The sequence below is a fragment of the Microtus oregoni genome, unplaced genomic scaffold, assembly GCF_018167655.1.
Source record: "Microtus oregoni isolate MIOR12 unplaced genomic scaffold, Mior012 000012F_ref0000307, whole genome shotgun sequence".
In the NCBI taxonomy this organism is placed as follows: Eukaryota; Metazoa; Chordata; class Mammalia; order Rodentia; family Cricetidae; genus Microtus; species Microtus oregoni.
This window is the reverse complement of record NW_024543071.1, coordinates 19,703,689-19,728,700: the sequence shown is the minus strand read 5'-3', so window position 1 is coordinate 19,728,700 and position 25,012 is coordinate 19,703,689. Positions and strand designations below refer to the sequence as shown.

The following is a 25,012-nucleotide window of genomic DNA, read 5'->3' as shown; positions in this document are numbered from 1 at the left end:
ATGGACAGCTAGGTGGCAGGAAGGCTAGAAGGCTGGCTGAGTGACTGAATGACTAGGTGGCGGGATGAATAACTATACTTAGTCTTGCTCCTTTGCCTCCCACTAAAATGGCAAACAGTTTTTCAGTTAAGTAAAACAGTTAAGGGCGGAATAGTCTCTTCTCTGATGTGAAAATATCTGTTGTGAGCCTGCATGGGCTTGTTTTTGAACTTTCTCCTCTGGGCTTTTGCTTAGCTTGCCTTCAGCTAAAACCACCAGGTCGGGAAACAGACCCTTATTTTTAACGGTCCCATCATTTCTCTTGGATTTTTACATTGACTCTAATTGATTTTCCTTTTGTATGCATTAATTTTCTACTTAATCTTTGGTCCATTTTTCCAAACAGCACACATGTAGATAAACTAGAGATTTTTCAAGCTGTGGGACTATGTCAGTATGCACATAGTAGCATCCCTGCAGTCTAGAAACAAGCAAGATACTAGCTTAAAACAGAGTGCCTGAGGAATGCTACTCTGCTGTTATACTGTTCTAATCACTATTCTGAGAAAATGATTACCCTGAGAGCTGTGATTAACTCTGGGTTGCCACTAACGACCCCGGGCAGAACATCTGCTGTAAATATAAGGCAAGCCCATTCTCTTTTTTCAGGATGGATGCTCAAGGCACACATCCTTCCCTTAAAAGATGATGCAAGTAACTATTCTAAAAGGATTTCCAGGAATGTTGGAACACATGAGTTAAAGGGAGCCTTCTGGCTTCTCTTGGCGGTTGGTTAGTGTGTCAGTGGCTGTTGAATGCCCTTCTCCTGGTATGACACATGAACTTCATTAGGATAGGATTTGAATCTCACTCTTTGAGCAAGTTTCTTTTGGATCTTATGTGATGCCTCACCCATGAGAGTCATTCCATAAAGTTCAATGATATCTTTTGGATAGAAATACAAACTGTCTCCTTTCTGCCCCCGCATCCTAAGAGTAAAGGAATCTAAGCCATCTGCATCTACTTTGCTCAAAGAAGTGGGACAGGCGACTCTAAAAGATTTCTTCTCTGTCGTTCATATTCTGTCTTTCCACCTTGCTTGCTCTACTTCTCAGTTTTCCCACCAGAAACTCTAAAGTTTGATGGCTTCCGGAGTATGGGCAATGTCTAGTTACCCAAACAACCTTGACCACAGGGAGGACTGGAGCAATGTAACATTTAGGATTTATATAATCCACGAGGACTCAGAATTCCAAATGACTTCAAAACAAAAATAAACCTTTAGACTGCTGGATTGTGGTACAATAGTTTCAGTACTGCATGTTTCCTAAAAGACATCTCACAAAAGTATAAACCACATCTGGAGACCTCTGGAAACAAACCAAGGCTTTGACAAATGCGTCAGAACATGAAAGGGGGGTGGGTCAGAACAAGTAACAAGTTGGCTAGTCTGGGGATATCAGGTGGAAATATCCTAGAACATAAATGTTTTACCACATTTTATATGATCAAAAAATCATATCAACAGCTGATCAGTGGTGGCACATGCCTTTAATCCCAGAATTTTGGAGGCAGAGGCAGGCAGATCTCTGAGTTCGAGGCCAGCCTTGTCTAGAGAGTGAGTCCAGGACAGCCAGAACTACACAGAGAAACCTTATCTCAAAAAAAAAATCAACATCCTATACATGCATCGTTATTGTTAATGCATATCCTATTTTACTACAGACAGTTTCCACCATTAGCTCTCCATGTAGGTGGAAAGTTATTTTAGTCTAATTTAAAGTAGAGCACTTTCATTTCATCATAGGCCTCCTTCTCTGTTTCCTGTGTTATCAGATGTTCACGAAAGAGCCCACAGGCTGCTTGTGAAACTAGCACCTTGTTGGACAAAATGTGCAGCCTCTCCCCCATTATTTTATATAAGATTTGGATACAACTATAACTGTGGAAAGGTAATGGGAAGGTCACACACATTCAGATGACAAATTCCAAAAACAAAATTAAACCAGTTCTAGAAGTTTCTTCCAAATTACAGATACCTTCACTTTCATGATCCCTTTTCTTGAAAAACAAAAGGCACAATTTCATCTCGACTACTTATGGATCTGCATACATCCCAGTGGACCTCAGGCTGTTTTCCTCGGTTCTTTTATGGGATAAGCAGTTCTACATGCTTAAATATATGCACAAGATAAAATGAATGTACTCTACAGACCTTTGAATAAACTGTTATAAACATCTGGATTGTGTGTCCCAAGACAAATCACTCCACAGCAATGGTCAACAATGCAAAAGCCACCAGCAATGTGGGCCCCGCGGTAGGATGCACATGGGGAAATCTTCCTCGTCAACTGGGATGCTCAAAATGAGAACAAGTGTACCACAAACAGCCCCATACTGGTTTTTACCAACCCAGCTAGCCATCGGTCCTTCCACCACTTGTCAGGCACATACATGTATAAAACATCATCTGTGGAGATTATTAATTTTTATTAAGCATGAAAAAGTAAAACCAGAAAGTCCCCGTCTGTCTTTCTTCCTCAACACAAAAGAAGCTATTTTCCTCAATTACTGACTATATTCATTTTTCTGTGTCTTGTATGCAAGCTGCCTTTTGTTCAAGTTTACATTTTGGAAATTGTTAAAACAGATAGTTTTCGGCCCAAAAGTCCATATGACAAGCTTAAATGTGGCTGTAGTGATTTTCTCTAAATAGGAAAGTCAAGAGTCATTCACAGTATTAAACCATCCTACTTGGGGGCCTCTCAGCCATACTCTTGGTCATGTGACTGACTGGTGGAAACTAAATCGAGAAGCTGTGAAAACCGGTAATGGGGGGAAATTAACAGAACTGCTCTGTCATGCTCACCTGCCCTCATTTCCCCTGTCCCCATCATCATCCTAAGAACCCACATGTGTGTATCTTCCTGCAGAACATAGGAAAAAAAGAAAAATGTTAGCTGCACAAGCCCTACCATCCCATAGGATGAAGGTGTGATGCTACCGTCTAAGATCGAGCCGCTAATGTCCATAAACTGAAAGCAACCACTGAGAAGGCACTTCAGGCTTTGCTTAAGCCCTGCTGTAAAGACTTCTGAGCCGAAATGAATGCACTGTAAATATACTTGATGACGTTTAGGAAAGTCTCACTTTGAGACACAGCAATGGAAGAGAAAGTATGTAAAAAGCTATGGAACCAAAATCATGGGATTTCATGGCTATAAGCGTCTGAGGTGCCAACTCATATCTCTATACCACCCCCACCCTAGAATTTTAAAGAGGACAGGAAGAGGTCCAGAGTGGCCAAGCGACTTGCCAGCTGCAGCTAATGTCCATCTGTGCACTTTAGGAGTCCCCACAGACTGCAGCAACAGGTCCTCAGTACAAACCTAACAAGAGTCAAATCCTAAATTCTAAGAGAGTGAATCTCTCTTAGAAACAGCAGTTCACTCTTCACAGGCGTGGGCCACACCAGGTGAGCGACTGTGTAGACTTGGCAGCAATGGCGCAAACCAACGCTACGTCACTTCCTCTTACCAGAAGACCTGTCTCGGGGGGAAAAGGCCAAAGGGTTTTCACAAGGAACTCAATCTTCAGTTCAGCCTACTTGGAACAGAGGACAAAAACCCAACACCTTCCTCTACATATACAAAATCCCCATCATTGTTTTCTCGAAGGTCCCTAACTGAAAGGAAATCATAAACATAGAAAAAATAAAACATTGGGGAAACATCTACAGCAATAGTTCAAAATGCCTTCCATCTACCCAAGAGTACCCTTCTGGGACAGTTTCTTGTGTCTCTTTCTAGAAAGAAACTAAGAGCATATCCTCATAGATACGCCTATCAGCGTGGATAAGTACTCCTTTTAAATGTCTAACTAAGATTATAGAGGCACACTTTTCTGTCTCTTGTTTCTCCCCTTTAATCAGTTTTATTGGTTTCCATGTCAGCATGAAGAGAGCTGTCCGGGTCTTGGAGTCTGCGGCAGTCTACCTCACTGACAGACAATAACCTACTCGGCCAGGACCCGACCCAAGCATGATTTCCTGAAGGGCAATCAAGTGCCCCAGTGTGATTCAGTCTTCACAAAGGCTGCCAGGAGCTCCGTCTCACCACTTCAGGTGGTGACTGGTCATTAGCAAAGGCAGAAGCCCTATTGTTCAGCAGACACAATTTGTGTTAACACTGAACTTCTAGATCTTGGGAACACAGCAAAGCAGGTGATAAAACACAGAAAATTTGAGCACAGAGATGGGTAAGAGTGTATAGAGCTCTTCCAAAGGACCTCAGCTCAGTCCCAGCACCCAAGTCTGTCCGCTCACAACAGCTTCCAGGGATCCAGTGCCCTCTTCTGGCCTCCTCACACACTACACTCACATGCACATACACAGACACAGAAATAATACACATCATTTAAAATTATTTTGAAAATACAGGAAGTTTCAAAAATGGGGGGGGTTACTGAGAAAGAACACACACACAAGAAAAGAGACCAGAGAGAGAAGAAGAGGATGAAGAGGAGAACCATACAACAGGACAGCAGCTGGCAGATACTCATCAAAAACTCCTCAGTGACTGACTGCACTGATAAATAATTGAAGGAGCTACGGTAGACGTGTTTTAAAGCACATGCCATGTGACTCATCTCTCCTGCTCCCTAAGTAGCTCTTATACTTAATGTCTATTAAAATAAAAATAGACTGAGCTAAATAAATCCGAAGATTAATTTTGCCTATCTTTTTACAGCAATTTTTTTTTCTAACAGCAACTACTAGAAAATTTCCCATTGCCCACGCAACATGCACTGTGTGTATCTTAGACCGTGCTGGGATGTAGACACGGGGCAGCAGATCTCACCTGACCCCAGCGTGGGGCTCTGGGAACAGCCTAACAAGCACCATCAGAGGAAAGATTGACCCTGCCAGCTGGATAAAGAAGTAGCTAGATGCCGGACAGTAGCGGTACACACCTCTAATCACAGAACTCAAGAGGCAGAGGCAGGCAGATCTCTGTGAGTTCGAGACCAGCTTAGTCTACAGAGTGAGTTCCAGGACAGGACAGGCTCCAAAGCTGCAGAGAAACCCTGTCTCAAAAACCCAAAAGAAAAAAAAGAAAGGGAGGGAGGGAGGGAGGAAGGAAGGAAGGAAGGAAGGAAAGAAAGAAAGAAAGAAAGAAGCTAGACACCAGACTGCAGATCAGACATCCCTGGCCCTGATCTTCTACAGATGAAAAAGCTGTGACCTTGAGCAAGGCATGGCGTTTCTGGGACCTTGCTTCTGCCATCTTGAAGATGAAGATGATATCAGCATTGCCTCAGAGAGAAATCACAGGGATCAAACGAAGTAATGTCTAGAGCAGAGCATCTCAGGAATAAGAGACTGTGGACCCCTTCTGAGTTCTACGAACAATGGTCCCAGGGGAGACAAGAATCAAAAAACATACTGAAACAACATAGGAAGAGATGGGTGGGTAAAATGCCTACATCTAAGCAGAGTGTAGTGGCGCCGACCTTTAATCTAAGCACTTGGGATGCAAAAGCAGGCAGATCTCTGTGGACTGGAGACCGGCCTGGTCTAGATATTGAGTTGTAGACCGACCAGGTCTATATAGTTGAGACCCTCTCCACAACGCAAGCAAGCAAACAAATAAACAAACAAAATCCCTGTCTGATGACACCATTCCCACCGACATTAATTTACACAGACAGGTGGAAGCTTGAGATTCCTGCCCCAGAGGCCTTCAGGAACCCCACACTACCTTCTCACAGCAGCCCACCAATCGCTCTCAACCGAAGGGCACACAGAAGCTCTCTCTGAAAGAGCACAGACATCTGAGTGAAGGGAGAGGTGAAGGGTGAAGTCTGTTGTGCAGCTAGCTTGTAGAGCAATGTGTGGGGGTGGGGAGGTCACCCTTACCACCCCCTGCCCCTGGAGCACACAACTTTGTGGGGGAAATCTGTAGTTCCAAGGGGCGTGGAAATTCCTCGGGCACTGGCCTTTCCTTGGGCATGAGTCTTTATTAACTGTTCCAGGTATGCTTGGCAGTAAGTCGCGTAGTTTGGAGAGCAAACAGTGGCCCTGGTTTCAGAGGACCGTCAGGGGCCTTGTCATAATGACATTCGGACAGACTGTAGCTTTGTGATGGCCCCAGAAAGATTTCACTCTCCCAGCCAGGGCACCTCCTTCCCCAAAGCACAGATCATTTCAAAGGGGAAAGTATGAAGAAAGCACCTGTGGGGGGTGGGGTGTGAGGCTATGACAAGGAGCTGGCTGCAGAGTCATCTAAACCACGGCCCAGAAAGATCGAGATCGAAAGTCCACAGCCACACAGGACAAAACGTGTCCAGTCCAACAGATCTCAAGCCAGCTCCAACCCCTCCGCCTCAAGGAAGCCCAAAAGTTATCCATAACTTACCATCCACGATGCCACCACACAGAGCGAGCACAGCAACTTCCCCTTCTCTGAGAGGGTCTGACTTCTCTGAGGGCCTGTGCCAATAAGTTACAACCAAACTCTGAGCCCCTGGGACTGCTGCCCCGTGACTTCCCGGAACAGCCCTCGGTTTGCTGCCTCTTCTGACCAGAAGAATTGAATGGTGGAACACCAGGCCCCAGACAGAGCCCAGAGCTGCCGAGTAAACTGCCCCTGAAGCATTTTAAAATTCATATTCCCAGGGCTGACCCCAGAGACTTGGGTTCAGTGACTCAGAGGTGGAGTCCTGCATACAAGCACTGTCAGGGCTCTGCCCGGTCTGGGAATCTGTGGTTTCGAGAGCTGACAGAGGCCTCAGTTTCCTCTGCTCTTTCCCCTTATTTCATTTCTAGTCTGAACAAGAAAGAGGAAGGTGGGGAAGGGAGACAGGAAAATGCAAGGCAAAGAGGGGGATATTCTAAAGCCCAAAAAACCTTCGGTGCTGAAGTGAGCTGCTTGTTCTTCACATGGGCATTGAATCTCCTGAGCCTCAGTTTCCCCAGATGTACAGTGGCAGTAAGACCATCTGCCCATCTACACTTGTGCAGGGATAAAAGCACATAGGATGTTCAATGCATTTTACTGAGTCACTGTCGAAAACCAAGAAACTCGCCCAGGCTAGAGATGTTCAGTGGGTAAGAGCACTGGCTGCACAAGCATGAGGACCCAAGCTAGTATCCCAGCACCCATTCTATTATATACCAAAAAAATAAATGTTTTTAAAGCCATGCGCAGCTGTGTGTGCCCAGAATCTTAGTGCTATGGAAAGGAGACAGAGACGGGAGCCAGGACTGGCAGCTTGCTGGCTGTCAGTTTAGCTCCAGGTTCAGTAAGATATCCTATTGCAAATGAGCAAAGCAGAAGGCAATTAATCAGGATACCCAACATCCTCCTCTGGCCTCTGTGAGCAAATGCACAGACACAAGCACCTGCACGCGCACACACACACACAAACACCACACACCCATGCACATTCAAGCTTTTAACTTATTACTAGCTGTTTCATATATCAGACTAAACTGGGACACAAAGGGAAACCTTTGATAGATAAGGTTCAACAACCAAACCCACCGTAAGGCTGAGGGTCAAGTCCATGGGACGCAGGGACACTCGGTGCAGGTGCTCCACTCTGTCTATGGGAGCAGTAGAGGAATACGAGAGGGAAGAAATCAACAGAGATTCACAAAATTAGCCATGAAGCATGTGAATATTCTCATCATTTATTTGTGAAAAGGGAAAATAATTTTTAAAAACATTTTTATGCATTGTGATAAGCATATGTAACTTTTGGGGAAAATATCCCTTCTTGTTTGACAAACTGCAAAAAGGAATATTCCTCAGCCACAAAACAGTAGAAAATCCTGTCATTTGCACTGTGAACGAGCCAAGAGGACATTATGATAAGGGTCGCCAGCCAGATTCAGAAAGACGAATACTGCATGAGCTCCCTTACACACAGAATCTGAAGAAGTCAGACTCACAGAAGTAGGTTAGCCCATGGTGGTCAGGGCTGGGAGGGGATGGAGGCTGGGGATGGCACTCCATCCAAAGGTTCACACTGCAGTCTGGAAATGAGTAAGCTCTGGGAGTCTTTTGTGCAAAACAGAAGTTAGAGTTAATAATACCATAGTGTTTACTCGAAGCTTGCAAAGAGTTCTCAACACATGCACACGCTCACACACACACACACACACACACACACGCACACACACAACAACACCACGGGCAAAGGAGATATGTTAACTAATTTGACCGTGCTAATTATTTTTACACTATGTATGTATTATAAATCCTTATTTTTGTACTTAGAGTACTTTTAATTTTATTTGTCAATTATACTTCAATAAAACTGGGAAGTAAAAACCAATGGAATGCTAATGTCCACAAAGAAAACCAGATATAGACATAACCTTCTCACAGTTTCCCATAAGAACCAAAGGGGAAACACATTATATATAATTTTGGATACCATGAGACCTCCTGAAACATAGAAGGTGTGGTGAGGCAGGGGAAGCAGGTAGAGGATAATGCAAATGAAGAAAGCAGACAAGGGCTGGGTTCTCAGTTGGTACGGTACACTGTGCACAAGCCTAAGGACCTGAGTTCAAACCCCAACATCCACCTAAAAGTTAGACATGTTGGGGCTTGTCTGTAGTCTTAGGGCTGGAGAAATGACAGTGGGGGTGGGGGGAGCAGTCAGTCTAGCCAATCTGTAAGTTCCAGGTTCAGTGAGAGAACCTATCTTGAAAAACAAGGTGGACAGCAATAGAGGAAGACACCAAAGGTCAATCTCTGGCCTCTGCACACCTGAACACACATAGACAATAAACAATCAATTTCAAAAGCAGATACTATCACTGCTGCAATGCTAAACAAAAGCTTTCGTGCCTCTCTCCACTCTCAGCATGTGAGCAAGCATGCATATGGGCATCTGAGCAAACACACACACAGAAGAGCCTCTGAAGCAAACTCAGTATCACCCACCAGCGAGTTCTTTCCCACATAGTCTCACAGAATCTATTTTTGTATTCCAGTGAGACTTGCAGCAAAGAATAGAGCTTCGGTAAAAAGAGGAAATAATTGCTGTGCTATACCTCGGGTTTTCTCACTTCCTTATTTGAAAACAATCACCCAGCAAGTCCAGCAAAGAATCCAGAACAACGGGACAGCCTCCTATACTGCCAAGCATTCTTTCCGGGAACTGAACTGGGTCCACTGAAAAGTTGCAGTAAGTGCTTCATGATATACTACAGCCCAGGAGACTGGAAGAACCTTCCACATCATCTAGTCCAACCCCATCATTTTACAGATGAAGAACTAGGAAGATAAACTCCAACACACTGCAGACTCTAATTAAAACATATGTTCAATTTTAAGGAGATTGCCAAACTTAGAGATATTGTAAAACCTCCAAAATATTTTTTCATGAGATAGAAATAATTATCAATTATTAAGTGAAGAAAGAACAGATTAAAGTAGTGTAGGACCCCATCTGAAAGTCAGAAGCATTTTTATGTAGAGAACTGAACAATTAAAACCTGCCAGAGTGAACACACAGACTTTGTAAGTAGAAGAGAACACTGGGGCTCCATGTTGAAAACTAACAGTTTAACCATCAAACACTGGTCTAACTTTATACCTAGACCAGCCAGTTTACAGGAGCTGCCCTGGTTTCCAGAGAACTGAGGCTTTGAGAAAATGGCTCAGGCACAATGGCGCTGTGACCAGTGACCTGAAGGTGGTGGACCCTGGGCCACACTGGCAACAGCATAGGAGCTTGCTAGAAATGTAGATTCTTCAACTAACCAGAGCTCACAGGGTCTCACAGACACCAGGGTGACAATCAGGGACCCTCTATGGCTCTGACTTAGGTCTTAAAAGCTATATTATGGTTGTGTAGCTGGGTGTTCCTGTGGGACTCCTAACAGTGGGAGTAGGAGTGTCTCTGGCTCTTTTGCCTGCTCTTGGGACCCTTTTCCTTTTACTGAGTGGCCTCATCCAGCCTTGATATAAGGGTCTGTGCTTAGTCTTACTGTAACTTGTTAGGCCAGTTTGATATCCCTGGGATTCCTGCTCTTTTCTGAAGGGAAAGGAAGAGGAGTGGATCTGTGGGAGTCGGAAGTTGGGAGGGAGGGACTGGAAAGAGTGGAGCGGGGAACTGCAGTTGGGGTGTAATGTATGAGAGAAGAATAAATAAATAAATTTTTAAAAAGAGAAATGCAGGCTCCTGAGTTCCACCCAGCCTTCAGTCAACACATGCTACTAATAATGTCCACAAGTTCTTCTTTGCACATGAAAATTTGAGAAGCATTTACTCAAATTCGAGTCTGACTGTGTGTGACCACCAGCACTCTGAGTTTCCATCCCCCACTATTTCATAATTCTATATGTCCCATTGATTCTGAACGGCAGATTTCCCACGAAGCAGCTTATTTTCATTGCTTATTGAAATAACCTCGTTCCGACAATAGGTTGTTTGTCCTTGGAACAAAAGGACTACTGTGAAGGAATTCACCTTTCTGAAGCACTGGGAGGTGAAGCCTCACAGAGCACGGCGTCGTCGTAGTCCAGAGTAAAATAGAGCAAATCATAAGCTACCAGAGGAGATGGATGTAGGTAGATGTCTCACCACTGGATGTTCCCAAATCTTATTAAAAGTATCCCCTTGTACTTTTTAAGGTTGATTTTTTTTATCCTACTTTTAGTTATATGTGCACGTGTGTGTTTGTGTGCATGTATGTGCATGTGGGTATAGATACCCTAGGAACCCACAGCTCCCAGAGGAGCTGAGAGCCACCTGACCTGGGTACTAGGAACCAAACTCAGGTTCTCTGCTAGAGCAGTACAAGTTCTTTGCCTCCAGCACCCTATCTGGGACCTAACATATGTTAAGCAAGCACTTTCTCAATGTACTTCTTCTCAAACTTTTATTTATTTATTTATTTATTTATTTATTTTGAGACAGGGTTTCTCTGTAGCTTTCTAGCCTGTCCTGGAACTAGCTCTTGTAAATTGGGCTGGCCCCAAACTCACAGAGATCTGTCTGCCTCTGCCTCCTGAGTACTGGGATTAAAGGCATGTACCACCACTGCCTTAATTTTTTTTTAGGTTGTAAAACTTTCCTTCAGTTGTGTAAGTATACATTATATATTTTTAAATCTATCATTAAGATTACCTTGAAGCATACCAAAATATTAGCTGTTATCTTTATGCTGTAGGATTATAGCCGATATTTTTGTTTGATTTTTTTTAATTTTTTATATTTTTTTATTGTTTTTATTGAGCTCTTTATTTTTCTCCACTCCCCTCCCATTCTCTCGCCTCCCCTTCTACCCTCTCCCATGGTCTCCATGCTCCCGATTTACTCCCTTTAAATTTTTAAAATATCGGCACAATCCTGTTTAAGAGACTAATGATGAGTACATATTGTGAAATGGCAATCCTTCTAGGGAGCTCTGAATAATTGATTGGCAGATCACGGTGGCCAGCAATGACGCTGCATGAGCCACTGCAATGAAGTCACCCTTGGGGAGGAGCAACTAGTGTGTCTGGGTTCTTTGTAAGTTTGCATGGCACACAGCTCCCAAAAAGCAATGAAACATGATCATGTACATGTGAATGGTGTGCTTTTCCTGTCATTTCAAAGTCAAAATGAGCGAACTCTAGAAAATTGTTAACAGGGTCCCAAGCACTTCAAGTGAGTCATCTCTTGCATTAACACCAGTACTTGCTTTAATCCCAGCACTCGGGAGGCAGAGGCAGGAGGATCTCTGTGAGTTCACAGCCTGGTCTATAAGAGCTAGTTCCAGAACAGGCTCCAAAGCTACAGAGAAACCGTGTCTCAAAAAAACAAAAAACACCTGTTATTTGTATTACAAAGTGAACACGACTCTACTATGCTGAGACCTGGTCATACTCACAGGTTATATCACCCAGGAAGCAGGAAACCTCAGCTGAAGAATTGCCATCATCAGACTGACCTGCGAGCATGTCTTTGGAGCATTTGTTTGATGAGCAATTGTCTGGGAAGGGCTTTCCTGTGGGTTGGTGGTTCTAGTCTGTGTAAGAATGCAAGCTGAGCAAGCCTTAGGGAGTAAGCCAGTAAGCAGCATTCATCCATTGGATTCTGACTGGAGCTCCTGCCTGAAGTCCCTGCTTTAGCTTTCCTTGGTGACAAACTAAAACATGGAAGCTGGGATAAATCCCTTCCTCCCCCAGATGATCTTTGGTCCGCATGCGTTATCACAGCACCAGAACGCAAACCAGGACACAGAGTTGCTGTTCTTGCTTCAGTCCTGGGGATTGAACCTCCATCCTTGCACACACTAGGGCCGAGGAAGTATTTCAGAATGGAGCTACATTCTCAGCCCTCTCCGCACCTTCGTCCACCCCACCCTAAAACAGAGTCTGGCCTTGAACTTACTGTGTGTAGCCCAGGCCGACCTTGAACTTTGGATCTTCCTGCTACTGTCTCTCAAAGAGCTGGGATTTCAAGCCTGTAGGAACCACCAGGCCCATCTTAGAGTTGGTAAATTCTGGCTTTGGATCAGGAAATGGAAGAGGGGATGGATGAGCTACCTTAATGCGCACGTTACACCTGGAACTACCGAGGCAAAGGGAATTGGGCCTGTAATTGTCCAGCTTTCTTGGCTGGCGCCAAGTATGTAAGCTCTCAAATGGCAAGGAAACAGAAGGCAGACGCACAGCCTGCTCACGGCTTGCACGAAGGCCAAAAAGAAAAGCCAAAAGGGGAAGAAAAGCTGTGACCTGCAACCATCCCAGGGCTCATCTTCTGCTTCTGTTAATCAGAGTATGTGTCATATCCTGGCCCCAGGGAAGTCATCAGCCCTGCAGAAAGGACTGGAAAGTTACCAGTTTGAAAGGAGAAGCAGTGAGAACGACAGAAGGTGGGCCGATGAGAAAAAAAGAGGGTTATTGCTCCATAAATGGGTTCTTTTTAATTGACATTTCAACAGTGCTATCAAGATCACTGCAAAGAAGAGAGTGGAAGCGGAAGGCACGCAGGGAGGGCTGCAGTGATAAGGGCTGGTGGGCGAGCCAGTCACACCATAATCATCAAAGTCTCTCCTTCCTATCCTGCTTGTAGTAGGGAACCTGGATTCTGTGTCGTCCGAAGCATAGAAAATTCTAGAAAGAAGGTTCAACCTATCCCATCTTAGAAATCTGGCTGCTCTAAACCAAGAACTGCCTAAATCTCTGGAGGATTGACTCCAGGGCCTTGCACGTGGTAGGAAGTACTCTCTCCCTGAGCTAGAGCCTCGGGGGACACCGGCTCCGAGGAGAGTTTTCCTCATTTTCTAACACAAATAACCAACAAGTATCAGATAAAGATACTTCGCCTGGATCTAGAATGCCGCTCTACGTGATTCCGCTTGAGCGCGCCTCTCTTCCTTACCTTCAGAAATGACTTTTCTCACAGCCGCCAGGTAGGTCTCCGGCTCATCATCACAGGTGAGCTCCTGCCAATGCGCCCACTCCGGAAAGAAGGTCTCAAAGTCCTCATCCTCTGACTGCACTCCGCACAGCAGCCGCACCACCCGCTGCGGAGGGTGGAAGGCGCGCTGCAGCACCGGCAGCAGTCCTGGCTGGCAGAAACATTCCACCAGCCCCGCAGACAGTAGCACCAGCATGCACCGTGCATCCCGGAACACCCACAGGTCCTGGGCAGAGAAGGAGGTATCCGGACCCAGCCGGTATGTCCGCATCTTCTGGCTGCGGACCTGATGGCAGGATATGAAAAGGTCCTGTAAGTACTGGCACCATTCCTCCGCATCTTGGCTGTAGAAGATGAGAATGTCGCATCCTCGGCCCCACCCTGCAAGGAGACAGGGAAGCTCGTTAATGCCTGCTCCTTCTTGGAGGCAATCTGAAACTAGGGAGACACACTGTCCAACAGGGCCTGGTACCTACAACTTCCCAGGAATACCTAATCCATTTGTCTAGCCCTTTTCCCTTCTTGCAGTCCACCAATGTGCCAGATACGCCACACTCATCACCCAAACATGTGCCTGTGGTAGGGTTTCAATACATTTAGCCAATGACTTTTGGGACAGCAAGCCCTAGGGCGTGGTCTTGTCTGCCAAAGACAGAGAGTAAAAGCTGAGGGAGAGGTTCACAGCTCTCTTGGGTGATCAGAGCAGGCCGCCAACAGACCCTTGCCGTTGGTGCTCAATGTAGCACATTGAGTTACTTAGCCAGGGCTCACAGATGTAGCCAGTAGCTGATCTGACCCTGAAACATAGTTCTGTTTCAAATACAGTGGTCAGGAACATAGCAGTGAGATCAGACTGTGAGGGTCAGAATTCTGGTTCTGCCAACTAGCCACACAACTCCAGGAAAAATTACTAAAATCTTCTGGGCCTTAGTTTCCTTGTCTGGAAGTAGAAACAGCATGGCAGTTTTTATGTGGATCTCAGGTCAAGTGCTCAGCAAAGAGCTTGGAGTAGAAAAAGAACCCTCGGGAGGTGGAGACTGGTGTCATGATCCTCTCATTGACCGTGCATCATTGTGAGTTGATGCTTTGACCTTCTCTCCCCCACCGTTGGTCTGTGACAGGAGCTTTCTTCTCCTAAGGAAGCACAGAAGGGCAGAAACAAACAGGCCAAGAGGGCAGGGATGGAGTCACTTAGTCCTTATCCTTCACTTACAGGTGAAAGAAACACATTGTCTGAGAAGATGAAGGGGCTTACTCAGATTCACAATCAGTGAGTTAACAGTAGAGCCAGGACCAACACTCATGGTGGTTCTCAGTCCAGTCCTTTGTCCCAACCTCTACTTCCTCCTATCACACCGTGGCTTTGACATCCTAGTCTGGAAATAATGTGGCATGGATGAACACAAAGTTACAAGCATCCTATGATGAAGCAGGCTGGGGGAAGGGCAGGGGACCCTTCCTGAAACAGTGACCTAAGTCGTAGGTTTTCACAATGAAATGTCAGCCCTGGGAGTGTTGAGGTAGCTCAGGACGTAAAGGTGCTTGGTCACCTGAGTGCAGTTTCCAGAAGATAAAATGACAGAATCAATGCCGCAAAGTTGTCCTCTGACCTCCACACACATGCCATGGTACACATGTACACACAGCACGTATGCACGCATGATAAAAATAAAGAAATGGCATCTCAGATCCATATATCACTGAGCGGTTCCAGGTAAGCTCAGAAACAGGATCAGAGTAAGTCACTGGGACTCTAAGATCAAAAAAGACCATAGGAAAAAAATTCTTTTTTCTGACCATCTACCTGGGTAGCTAACTTGAATCTAGACCCTCCTGGCTCCACTTCCCAAGGGCCAGGGTTTAGAGGTATGTGCCACCATGCCAAGCCAATGGCAATGTCTTCTGAAAGGTTAACAAGTGAACAAAAAAGTAAAGGAGAAGAGGATGTCGTGAACATAAGAAGCATCACTAAGAAAGTATGGCTATGACATAAGAACAGACAGGAGGACCAATGGAACTGAACAGAAGACCCGGATATCAATCCACACATCTTTGAACACCTGATTTTTGACAAAGAAGCAAAAAAATATCAAATGGAAAAAAGCATATTTAACAAGTGTAACAAGTGGTGCTGGCATAACTGGATATCAACATGTAGAAGAATGAAAATAGACCCATATCTATCACCATGCACAAAACTCAAGTCCAAATGGATCCAAGACCTCAACATAAAGCCAGCCACACTGAACCTTATAGAAGAGAAAGTGGGAAATACACTTGAATGCATTGGCACAGGAGACCACTTCCTAAATATAACTCCAGTAGCACAGATACTGAGAGCAACAATTAATAAATGGGACCTCCTGAAAGTGAAAAGCTTCTGTAAATTAGCAAAGGAGACGGTCAACAAGACAAAACGACAGCCTACAGAATGGGAAAAGATCTTCACTAACCCCACATCAGACAGAGGTCTAATCTTCAAAATATACAAAGAACTCAAGAAATTGGACACCAAAAGAACACATAATCCAATACAAAAAGGGAGTACAGACCTAAACAGAGAACTCTCAACAGAGGAATCTAAAATGGTTGAGAGACACTTAAGGAAATGTTCAACATCCTTAGTCATCAGAGAAATGCAAATCTAAACAACTCTGAGACTCCATCTTACACCTGGAAGAATGGCCAAGATCAAAAACACTGGTGACAACTTATGCTGGAGAGGTTGTAGGGAAAAGGGAACACTTCTGCATTGCTGGTGGGAATGCAAGCTGGTACAGCCCCTTTGGATATCAGTGTGGTCATTTCTCAGAAAATTAGAAAACAACCTTCCTCAAGACCCAGTAATACCACTTTTGGGTATATATCCAAAGGATGCTCAATCATGCCACAAAGACATGTGCTCAACTATATTCATAGTAGCTTTGTTTGTCATAGCCAGAACCTGGAAACAACCTAAATTCCCCTCTATCAAAGAATGGATAAGGAAAATGTGGTACATTGACACAATGGAGTCCTACACAGCAGAAAAAATAACAACATCTTAAATTTTGCAAGAAAATGGATGGAGCTAGAAAGCATTATTTTGAGTGAGGTTACCCAGACACAGAAAGACAATTATTACATGTACTCACTCACGGGTATTTTTTAAACATAAAGCAAAGAAAGCCAGCCTACAAACCACAATCCCAGAGAACATAGACAACAATGAGGACACTAAGAGAGACTTACATAGATCTAATCTACATGGGAAGTAGAAAAAGACAAAATCTCCTGAGTAAATTGGGAGCCTGGGGACCTTGGGGGAGGGCAGAAGGGGAGAAGGGAGAGGCAGGGAGGAGAGCAGAGAAAAATGTAGAGCTCAATAAAAAGGAAAAAAAAAAAGAAAGTAAGGCTAGTGGTTAGGAGCACTTGTTCTTCCAGAGGATGAAGGCTGAAGTCCCAGCATCCACGTCAGGCAGCTCACAACTGCCTATAGATTCAGCTTCAGTGGATCCAACGCCTTCTCCTGGCCCCTGCTGACACTGGCAGACACAGACATGCACATATAAATGCATGAAAATATAATTTAAAAAATTAAGATTAATATTATAAAAATGAAAGAGAAGGAGGAATGGGCTGGAGACATAGCTCAGCGGTTAAGATCACTGGCTACTCTTCTAGAGGAGCAGGGTTCAATTCCCAGCACCCACATGACAGCTTACAACCGTCTGTAACTTCAATTCTAGAGAATCTGACACCCTCACACAGACATGTATACAGGCAAAACACCTATCAATTCTCATAAAATAAAAACAAATAAATTATTTTTAAAAAGAGGAAGAAGAAAGTGAGGCTAGCCATCCTAGTACCTGACAGGTTGAGGCAGGGGGATGGATGTTCATAATGAGGCCGACTAGATGGCTGATCAGGCAAAGGCTCTTGTACAAATAGATCTCTGTGAGTTTGAGGCCAGCCTGGTCTATAGAGCGAGTTCCAGGACAGGCTCCAAAGCTACAGAGAGACCCTGTCTCGAAAAACAAAACAAAAATCCAGGCAGTGGTGGTGTAAGCCTTTAATCCCAGCACTCAGGAAGCAGGAGCAGGTAGGAACTCTCTGGGAGTTCAAGGCCAGCCTAGTCTACAGAGTGAGTTCCAGGACAGCGAGGGCTAAGCAGAAAAAACCGTGCAGAAAAAACCGTGTCTCAAAAAACCAACCCCCCCTCCCAAAAAAAAACGCTGAAGAAAAATACAAATTTCTTATGCATACAAATCCCAGATAATTTCTGTAGGTAACCCAACCCTCAGGGAAACTCAACACGGCTCTTCCTAAATGTGGGTTGTGCCCAGTGATTTCTTTCCAAAGAGTCCAGTATGGAAAGACAGAGACAGTCACTTCAGAGTGCACAAATTCAGCAAATACCGTCTCCACCCAATGACCAAGATCACTATCAACAACCAGGAGATGTGTTAAAAGCCTGTGCTCTTCGAATAAAACCCACAAAATCCCTGACTAGCGCTTCTCAAGATTTTCAAAGTGAGAGGTGAGGTCAGGAGGAAAAAGTAAGGGGTCCAGGACAAGCTGTGTGTGTGTGTGGGGGGGGGTGAGCATAAACTAAACACACTGTACACACATATGAATTCTCAAATGATCAGTAAAAATACTGCACTTCTAAAGGACTGCCAAGGGTTTTGAGATTAAGCTCAGCAATTACGAGCATTTGTTGCTCTTGCAGAGGTCTGGGATCCGGTGCCCAGCATCTACATGATGGCTCACACTTTCTGTAATTCCAGTTCCAAGAAAGCTGATGCCCTCTTCTGAGCTCCTTGGGCATCAGGCATTTATGTGGTGCACATACATACACGCGGGCAAAACACTGGTACTCATAAAATCTTCCTTTAAAAAAGGATTGGCAAGGGTTATCAAGATCTAGGAAAATATGATAAAATCCCAGCTGAGAGGCACCTAAGGAGATATCACTGGGAAATGAAGTGTGGTATCTTGAATGGAAAGCAGGGACATTGTGTACAAATTAAGGAGACTTGAAAAAAAGCATAGGCTAAAAACTAACTGACCACCCAGAATGTGGGAAGCCGAAGCAGCAGAAGCAAGAATTATAGAGTCCAACCTGGGACACACAGTGAGTTCCAAGCTATTGCTGATATCTTATCTTAAAAGACACCCTCCAATAGCCAGGCAGTGATGGCATACGCCTTTAATCCCAGCACTCGGGAGGCAGAGGCAGGCGGATCTCTGGGAGTTCAAGGCCAGCCTGGTCTACAAGAGCTAGTTCCGGGACCGGCACCAAAGCTACAGAGAAACCCTGTCTCGAAAAAAAAAAAAGGCACCCTCCAAAAATAATAGTTCGCAATACTGGTTTAGGTATTTCAGTAAGTGTATCACATTAATGTAAATTGCCAATAAGAAAGGGGATTAGAATACATGGGAACTCTACAAAGTTTTTGTCATTTTCCTGGAAATCTAAATCTGTTCCAAAATAACTTTATTAAAAATCCAATTGAATATGGAAAGCAGCCCAAAGTGGCTTGTTCCTGGGACTCAAGGTTTGAACCCAATCTCCATTGGGCAAGAGTATTTAGGAAGGCCCACACCCTTAATCCCAGCACTCAAGAGGCAGAGGCAGGTGGATCTCTGTGAGTTTAAGGCTAGCCTGGTCTACAGAGCTAGTTCTAGGACAGCCAGGATTACACAGAGAAACCTTGTCTTGAAAATACAAAGCAAAATAATACAAAACAAAAAGTCCTAGATTGTCCAGGGACTAGCAAGATGGCTCAGTGGTTAAGAACACTGGTGACTCTTCCAAAGGACCTGGGTTCAATTCCCCTCTCCCACATGGCAGCTCACAACTGTCTATAACTCCAGTTCCAGGGAATCCAACATACTCACCTAGATATACATGCAGCCATAATACCAATGCATAAGAACAATAATTTAATAATAAATTAAAAGAATATTTGAGAAGAAAGTGGCTAGTGCCTCGGTCAAATTAATATCACAACCTCTGTGACTGTGTATATCTGTGTGTGCGCGCACACGTGCACACGTGTGTGTTTGTGTTTACTGCAGTTTGACTTCAACCAATATCATAAACGGAGGCAAATCTGCCCTCACTGTAAATAACTGCAACTCAATTTACCATCCTCCTGACTCCTTCAGGGCTGCTGAAATAAAAAGCTGGGGAAGTTGTAAAAAAGTCCAAAGTGGAAGTTCAAGTTCCTCCCCGAGGGAGCAGCCCAGGGCTATCAGCTTTGTCAGCAACTCTCCCTGTGTGGGGGAATGCCCCTTTCTTCCACAACAATTCCCTTCCTTCAGCCCCAAGTCATTGCTCCCCATTCTCAACCACTTCTTTTTCCTATTCAGTAAGAGAAACAATGCGTGAGCCAACCAGGAGCCCACAAACCGTGGCAGAACAGAGGAAAGGGCTTTGTTCTCGTGGACCGCAAAGAACAGGTTTGGCTTCAGGCGCCAGGAATGGACTGAGTCCGGGAAGGGGCTGGCTGACCACGGATGGGAGAGAGTCACAGTAGTGGGATGGGTGGGACACGGGGGCGGGGAGGGGGGACCAACACACAATGACTGACACTGCCCCTGGGACCCTGTCTATTTGACCTGGAGCCATGTTCGAGCCAGAGCACCACTCTTCGTTCATTCATTCACTTATTGTTGTCTGTGCATGTGCATGCTGTGCGTGTGTTCATGAAACCACAGCATACATGTGCAGGTCCAGGAACAACTTGCAGGATCCAGTACTCCCTCTCCCGGGGGGGGGCTCCCATGTGAGTCCTAGGTGATCAAATTCAAGTCATCAGGTTTGGTGACAAGCACTACAAGTCTGTGACCCTATACATCCAGGAATGGCAGGAGGAGCTCAAGAGGAACCTGGGAGGAGGGGGCAGGACAAGATCTGAGCTCTTTCCTCAGGTTCTTGGAGGCCACAGCCTGGAAGGGAGGACTCTGGTCTTCACCAGCTGCAGACTTGGTACCTTTGGGGAAGCCCCAGGCTCTTCTCTCTCTCTCTCTCTCTCTCTCTCTCTCTCTCTCTCTCTCTCTCTCCCTCCCTCCCTCATAAATAAGGGAAATTATTCCAGCACATTGTGCTCACATTTCACCTCACTACTCAAGGTTCTTCTGAGGCCAAGAGGCCAAGATTCTTCGCGATTTCAAGCAAACGAAGCAAACACATCTTTCAGGAAAGACTGACTTTCACCCTCCGATGGCAGGGTATTTAAGCAGGCCAGAGGATTAAGCTACAGCTGAGTGGACCTTGAACGAATTACGCAGCAAGAAGTCAGTCACTAAAGCCACAGACCACACGATCGCATTCATTATCCAGCTCAGAGCAGAGCATTCCAGAGGTGAGGTAGATGGGTGTACTGGAAAGGAGGCAACACCTCTCTTTGAGGGGATGACATCCCTCTCAAGGTCACGTGCTTGTGAAGACACTAGAAACCCTTCACTGCACTCTTCAGGCACGTCCAATCAGTAGCCCATGAGTCGAACATATCCCAGCATAGCTATGAATGTGACTCAACTCATTTTGAGATGATGTCATGCCACGATGTCAAAAGGTTAGACACAGAGCATTTGGGGTAAACATATTATAATATTATTTTAAAAATAAGAAAACCATACAGAAGGTTGGCCTAGATGACTCTCGAGCCTATGGCATGTTAGCAGTGAAACAAGACTTCCTTCCACTGTGACCTGCCCTCTCAAGGACTTGTAGCTATAGACCGTAGGGAGCCCAGGGGGACCCAGTCTCACTCCCACCACCTGGCACGGTGTCTCACCACAGAGGCAATGACAGCAAGAGGTTTGAATAACTTTATTCACCAATCCAAAGAGTGCACCAGGTTTGGTTGCTGGGCTGGAGTCCTCATCTGAACCCTAGTCCACCTGTCGAGGTTAGCCCCTTCAGCTACACCCCTTGGAGTCAGCCTTCTAGACACAAGACAGGGAAAGCAGGTTGCTTGGCCTCCTTTGCTCAAGTCTCGCCAGTTTGCTGTTTGCCTGTTCTAGCCAGGAAAGGAAGTAGAGCATAGCCAGTTATTTTCTTCTCTTCCTAACCCCTCCATCCACCCAGCCGTGATAGTTGTTCCCTGTATCTTGAACACATGGCACAGCCCTCCTTCTTGGAGTGCTCACCTCCCCGGGGCCCTCTATCTCCCCCTCCTTTGGGTCTTGCCTAACTTCCCTTGTTCTGCGACTTCACCTAACCATTCCATTTAAAAGTCTAACTCAAACCCCCTCACTCCCGTCTGTTTTCCCATTGCCCATACCATGCCAAGTACTGTCTTACTAAATGAGTCATTGCCTTCCCTGTCTTCACGGTTACATGGCTTTTATCTTCTGGTTTCCTGAACACCTAGCACCATGCCTGGAAAACCACAATCATGACATCAATGTCTGCCCAGTGAATGAACCCCTGTATAGAACCCTTACCTCCATCACTGATTCTTCTAACCCATAGAGCCTGACTAGGGAGCGACAGGCAGAGAAGAACCACTCCCACCATCTTTAGTAATGAGCCTGTCCATCACGGCCCTTTGCACCCTGGTTCCAGAGTACCATGACCTCAGGCTAGGCCTTTGCAGATCTGGAGAGAGCTGGTTCTTCTGTCCAGCAGATGCTCCCTTCCTTTCAAAGCGGTGACTTCCCCAGCCCGCTACACTTCTTTCATCCTGTTTTCAGGCACTGCCTCGCTAAAAACAACAGCCTTGGGCTGGGTAAACACAAGTAAACCAAACCAAAAGCAGGCAACTCTCTCTTCTCACCTAGCAATTCCCTATTTACTCACTGTTTTCTTTCACACCAACCACCAAAACCCTGTGGTGAAGAGAGACCAGGCCTGCCCTTCATCACCAAGAACATAATATGTCTAATGTCCACTGAGGTGCATAGGCAGGGGCCATTAATCGTCTTTCAACATTATCCTTGTGTGGTTTGTCCTAGACCTCAGTGAGCTGAGGACTTGCCAAGTATATACACTCTTGATCCAGAAAAGAACCCAAGACCAGCCAGAAGAAACGCTGGCACCCTCTGACGGGTACATTTGCCCACCAATTTCCAATTTGCCCTGGACCTTAAAGTCCCACGGAGAACCAGTAAGAGGAGCTTTAAAATGGCAGCGGCCTCGGGTTTCAGCACATTTCCAGAGGAAAAAATATAAGCCCGGTGGATGAAGGGGATCTCGTAAGCTGCCCCAGGACCACCTCTGATCTCCCAGGACCACCTAGGACGCCTGAGCGCCCCCTATTGATCAGATAAGACTCTAAGATTTGGCCTTTTAGAGAAGCAGGCCCTTAATCTCCTTTCAACTGGTCCCAATACTCAAAAAGTTACAACTGAGAAAGAAACCCTAGGGCTACTTGGACCAGAACTAGAGAGAGAAAAGGAAACTTAGAAACTGGGATGGCGCGAAGTTCGGGCAGAAACTGGAGAGAATCGCGCACAGGCAAAACGTGAGAAAGTTGGGAGGGGAAGTTTGCTACCGAAGACCTGAGAAAACATCAGTAAGAACACAAGATCCCAGCACTAAGGTCTAAAGAAGTGAGAGAAAAGCTAGTCAGGCCGTGTGGGTGGCGCCAAAGAGGCTCAGGGACCAGCGGCGGGGCGCGAGCCGGGACCCGGGAGCCAGGGAGCACCGTGCCTGCTACCCACCTGAGGCTGCCATGCCGTCGCGGGAGCAGCTCGCATCCCCGGCCAGCCTGGAGCACGGTATCCGGTGCCCGCAGCCGCAGTGGGCGATGTCGCTGGCACTGGGAGGGAGTGGAGCTCGGCTGCGCTCAGGACAGTGGCGACTCTGCCGCTTCCTCCCGCGGGGCATCAGGGACTCACGCGGGGGCGTGTCCATAGGGTCCGCCCCGCCCGCTGGGCTCAGCTGGGCACCTGCACGCGCGGCGGTTGGGGAAGGGAAGTGAGAAGCCCACAGGACCAGCCACCAGCTCCCGGCGCTGACCCCTGCTCGTGCCACGTGTGGCCCGTGCCTCAGGAAAGCAGGCAGCAACCTCGGCGGCCGCCAAAGAACAGCCTCAGATCTGGGAACTGGGGGAGCGAAAGCAGAGGGGACAGGGCTGGCTGGTCTAGGGGACCTGAGGTGGGGATGCATAGCACAGCTGTCCCAACCACCTTGTCCCTTGGGGCTTGTCCTTGAGACGCTGCCCCCAAGAAGAAGGGGGGTCTGCAGGAAGAGGAAGGAGGAGCACCTGGCCTTGGGGTCTTGGCGTTGCCCTTGGGTGCCCTCCTGTGACCCTTCTGCATTTTCTTGGATCTGGTCCTCTGAGGGCACACGGGTGTTAACTATAATTTTTGATATATGGACGTTATCACCGCCAAGGGTCTTCCACACTATTGCTTTGCTTCCATTACCAGAGCTTTCTCTGGCTTTCTTCTATCTCCCTCCACTTAAAAAAAAAAATGCATTTTTATTTGTTTGTTTTATTTTTATTTATTTGTTTTGTTGCTTGCGTGAGAGTATGCTTGCACGGGTTGCAGATCACATTGAGAGGTCAGAAGATAACTTGTGGGAGTCTCTTCTCTCCTTCCATTATGGAATCAAACCGGCTTGACGCTAGGCAGCAGGCACCCTTACCCAGAGCCATCTCACCAGCACCCCTTCCACTTCTAAGGATCCCAAGTGACCATCCAGGAAAACCTGTCTAATGGTTCCCTGATGGTGGTCGCCTCAATACATCTACAACTTCAGTTCTTTGTCCTATAAAGTAGCAAATTCACAGATCTAGAGATTTGGGTCCTGGCATCTTTGGGCATGGTTACTCTGCCTAACACAGGCACACACAGGAATTCCTAAAGCACAGATGAGCATGCTGCCTGCCGTTCTCTCTGTTTAGGATATCCTTGGCCTCCGCCCCGTTCTGACGCACAGTGATAGCCATCCCACACTATTAAAGTTCTTTCAGATTATAGATTCTTTATTTTCAGAATGGCTTTAACTGATGCGTCCTATGTTCCATCTAAGTCCCTCAGAGTTAGCCCAGTCTTTTTTGCTATGGAGTTGCTGGGGCCAACTCGGGCCAGAAAAATATGCTCGGAAACTATTTGTGGAATGTGTGCATGAACGCCTATGACCAGGAAATCCTTACACCTGAGATCCGGGGACAGAGGGGACTTTTCAGACACTGAAAACTTGGGAATCATTAAACTGAGAGGAAGGAACTATCAATTGCCAAAGTTGGGCCACGTGTTATCTCAGCTATCAGGAAGCAGTGATAATTGGAGGGGGGCTAAGTTTACAGATACTGAGCTTGAAGTACCTGTGCAATGGCCTGGGGAGTTCTGTCGTGGCACAAGGGGGTGGTACTTAGAGCCTTGCCAAGGATGTCACCCTTGGAGCTGAAGAAGCACCAGTGGGTGAGGAGAGGAGATAAAAAGCCAGAACCAGAGCATGGGCAGAACCATGAAGAAGGCCCATGCCCAGGGACCACAGACAGAGCATGGAGAAAACCGTGGAAAAGGGACCACAAAAAGAGCAAGGGCAGAACCATGGAGAAGGGCCCATGCCCAGGGACCACAGAAAGAGCATGGGCAGAACCATGGAGAAGGCCAATGCCTAGGGACCACAAAAAGAGCAAGGGCAGAACCATGG

At 46.1% G+C, this 25,012-nt stretch overlaps 1 protein-coding gene across 1 annotated transcript in view; it reads right to left on the bottom strand.

Annotated features, from left to right (window-relative positions):
• Nucleotides 1-23,154, bottom strand: part of Pik3ap1 (phosphoinositide-3-kinase adaptor protein 1) — a 116,140-nt gene extending 92,986 nt beyond the window's left edge. The window contains exons 1-2 of the mRNA XM_041661832.1: nucleotides 23,068-23,154; nucleotides 13,369-13,788 (exon numbers count right to left, since the gene is read on the bottom strand). Of these exons, the coding sequence (XP_041517766.1) occupies nucleotides 13,369-13,788; nucleotides 23,068-23,080 (433 nt within the window). The 5' untranslated portion in view covers nucleotides 23,081-23,154. The remainder of the gene's footprint in view (nucleotides 1-13,368; nucleotides 13,789-23,067) is intronic.
• Between the last annotated feature and the right edge of the window lie 1,858 nt (nucleotides 23,155-25,012).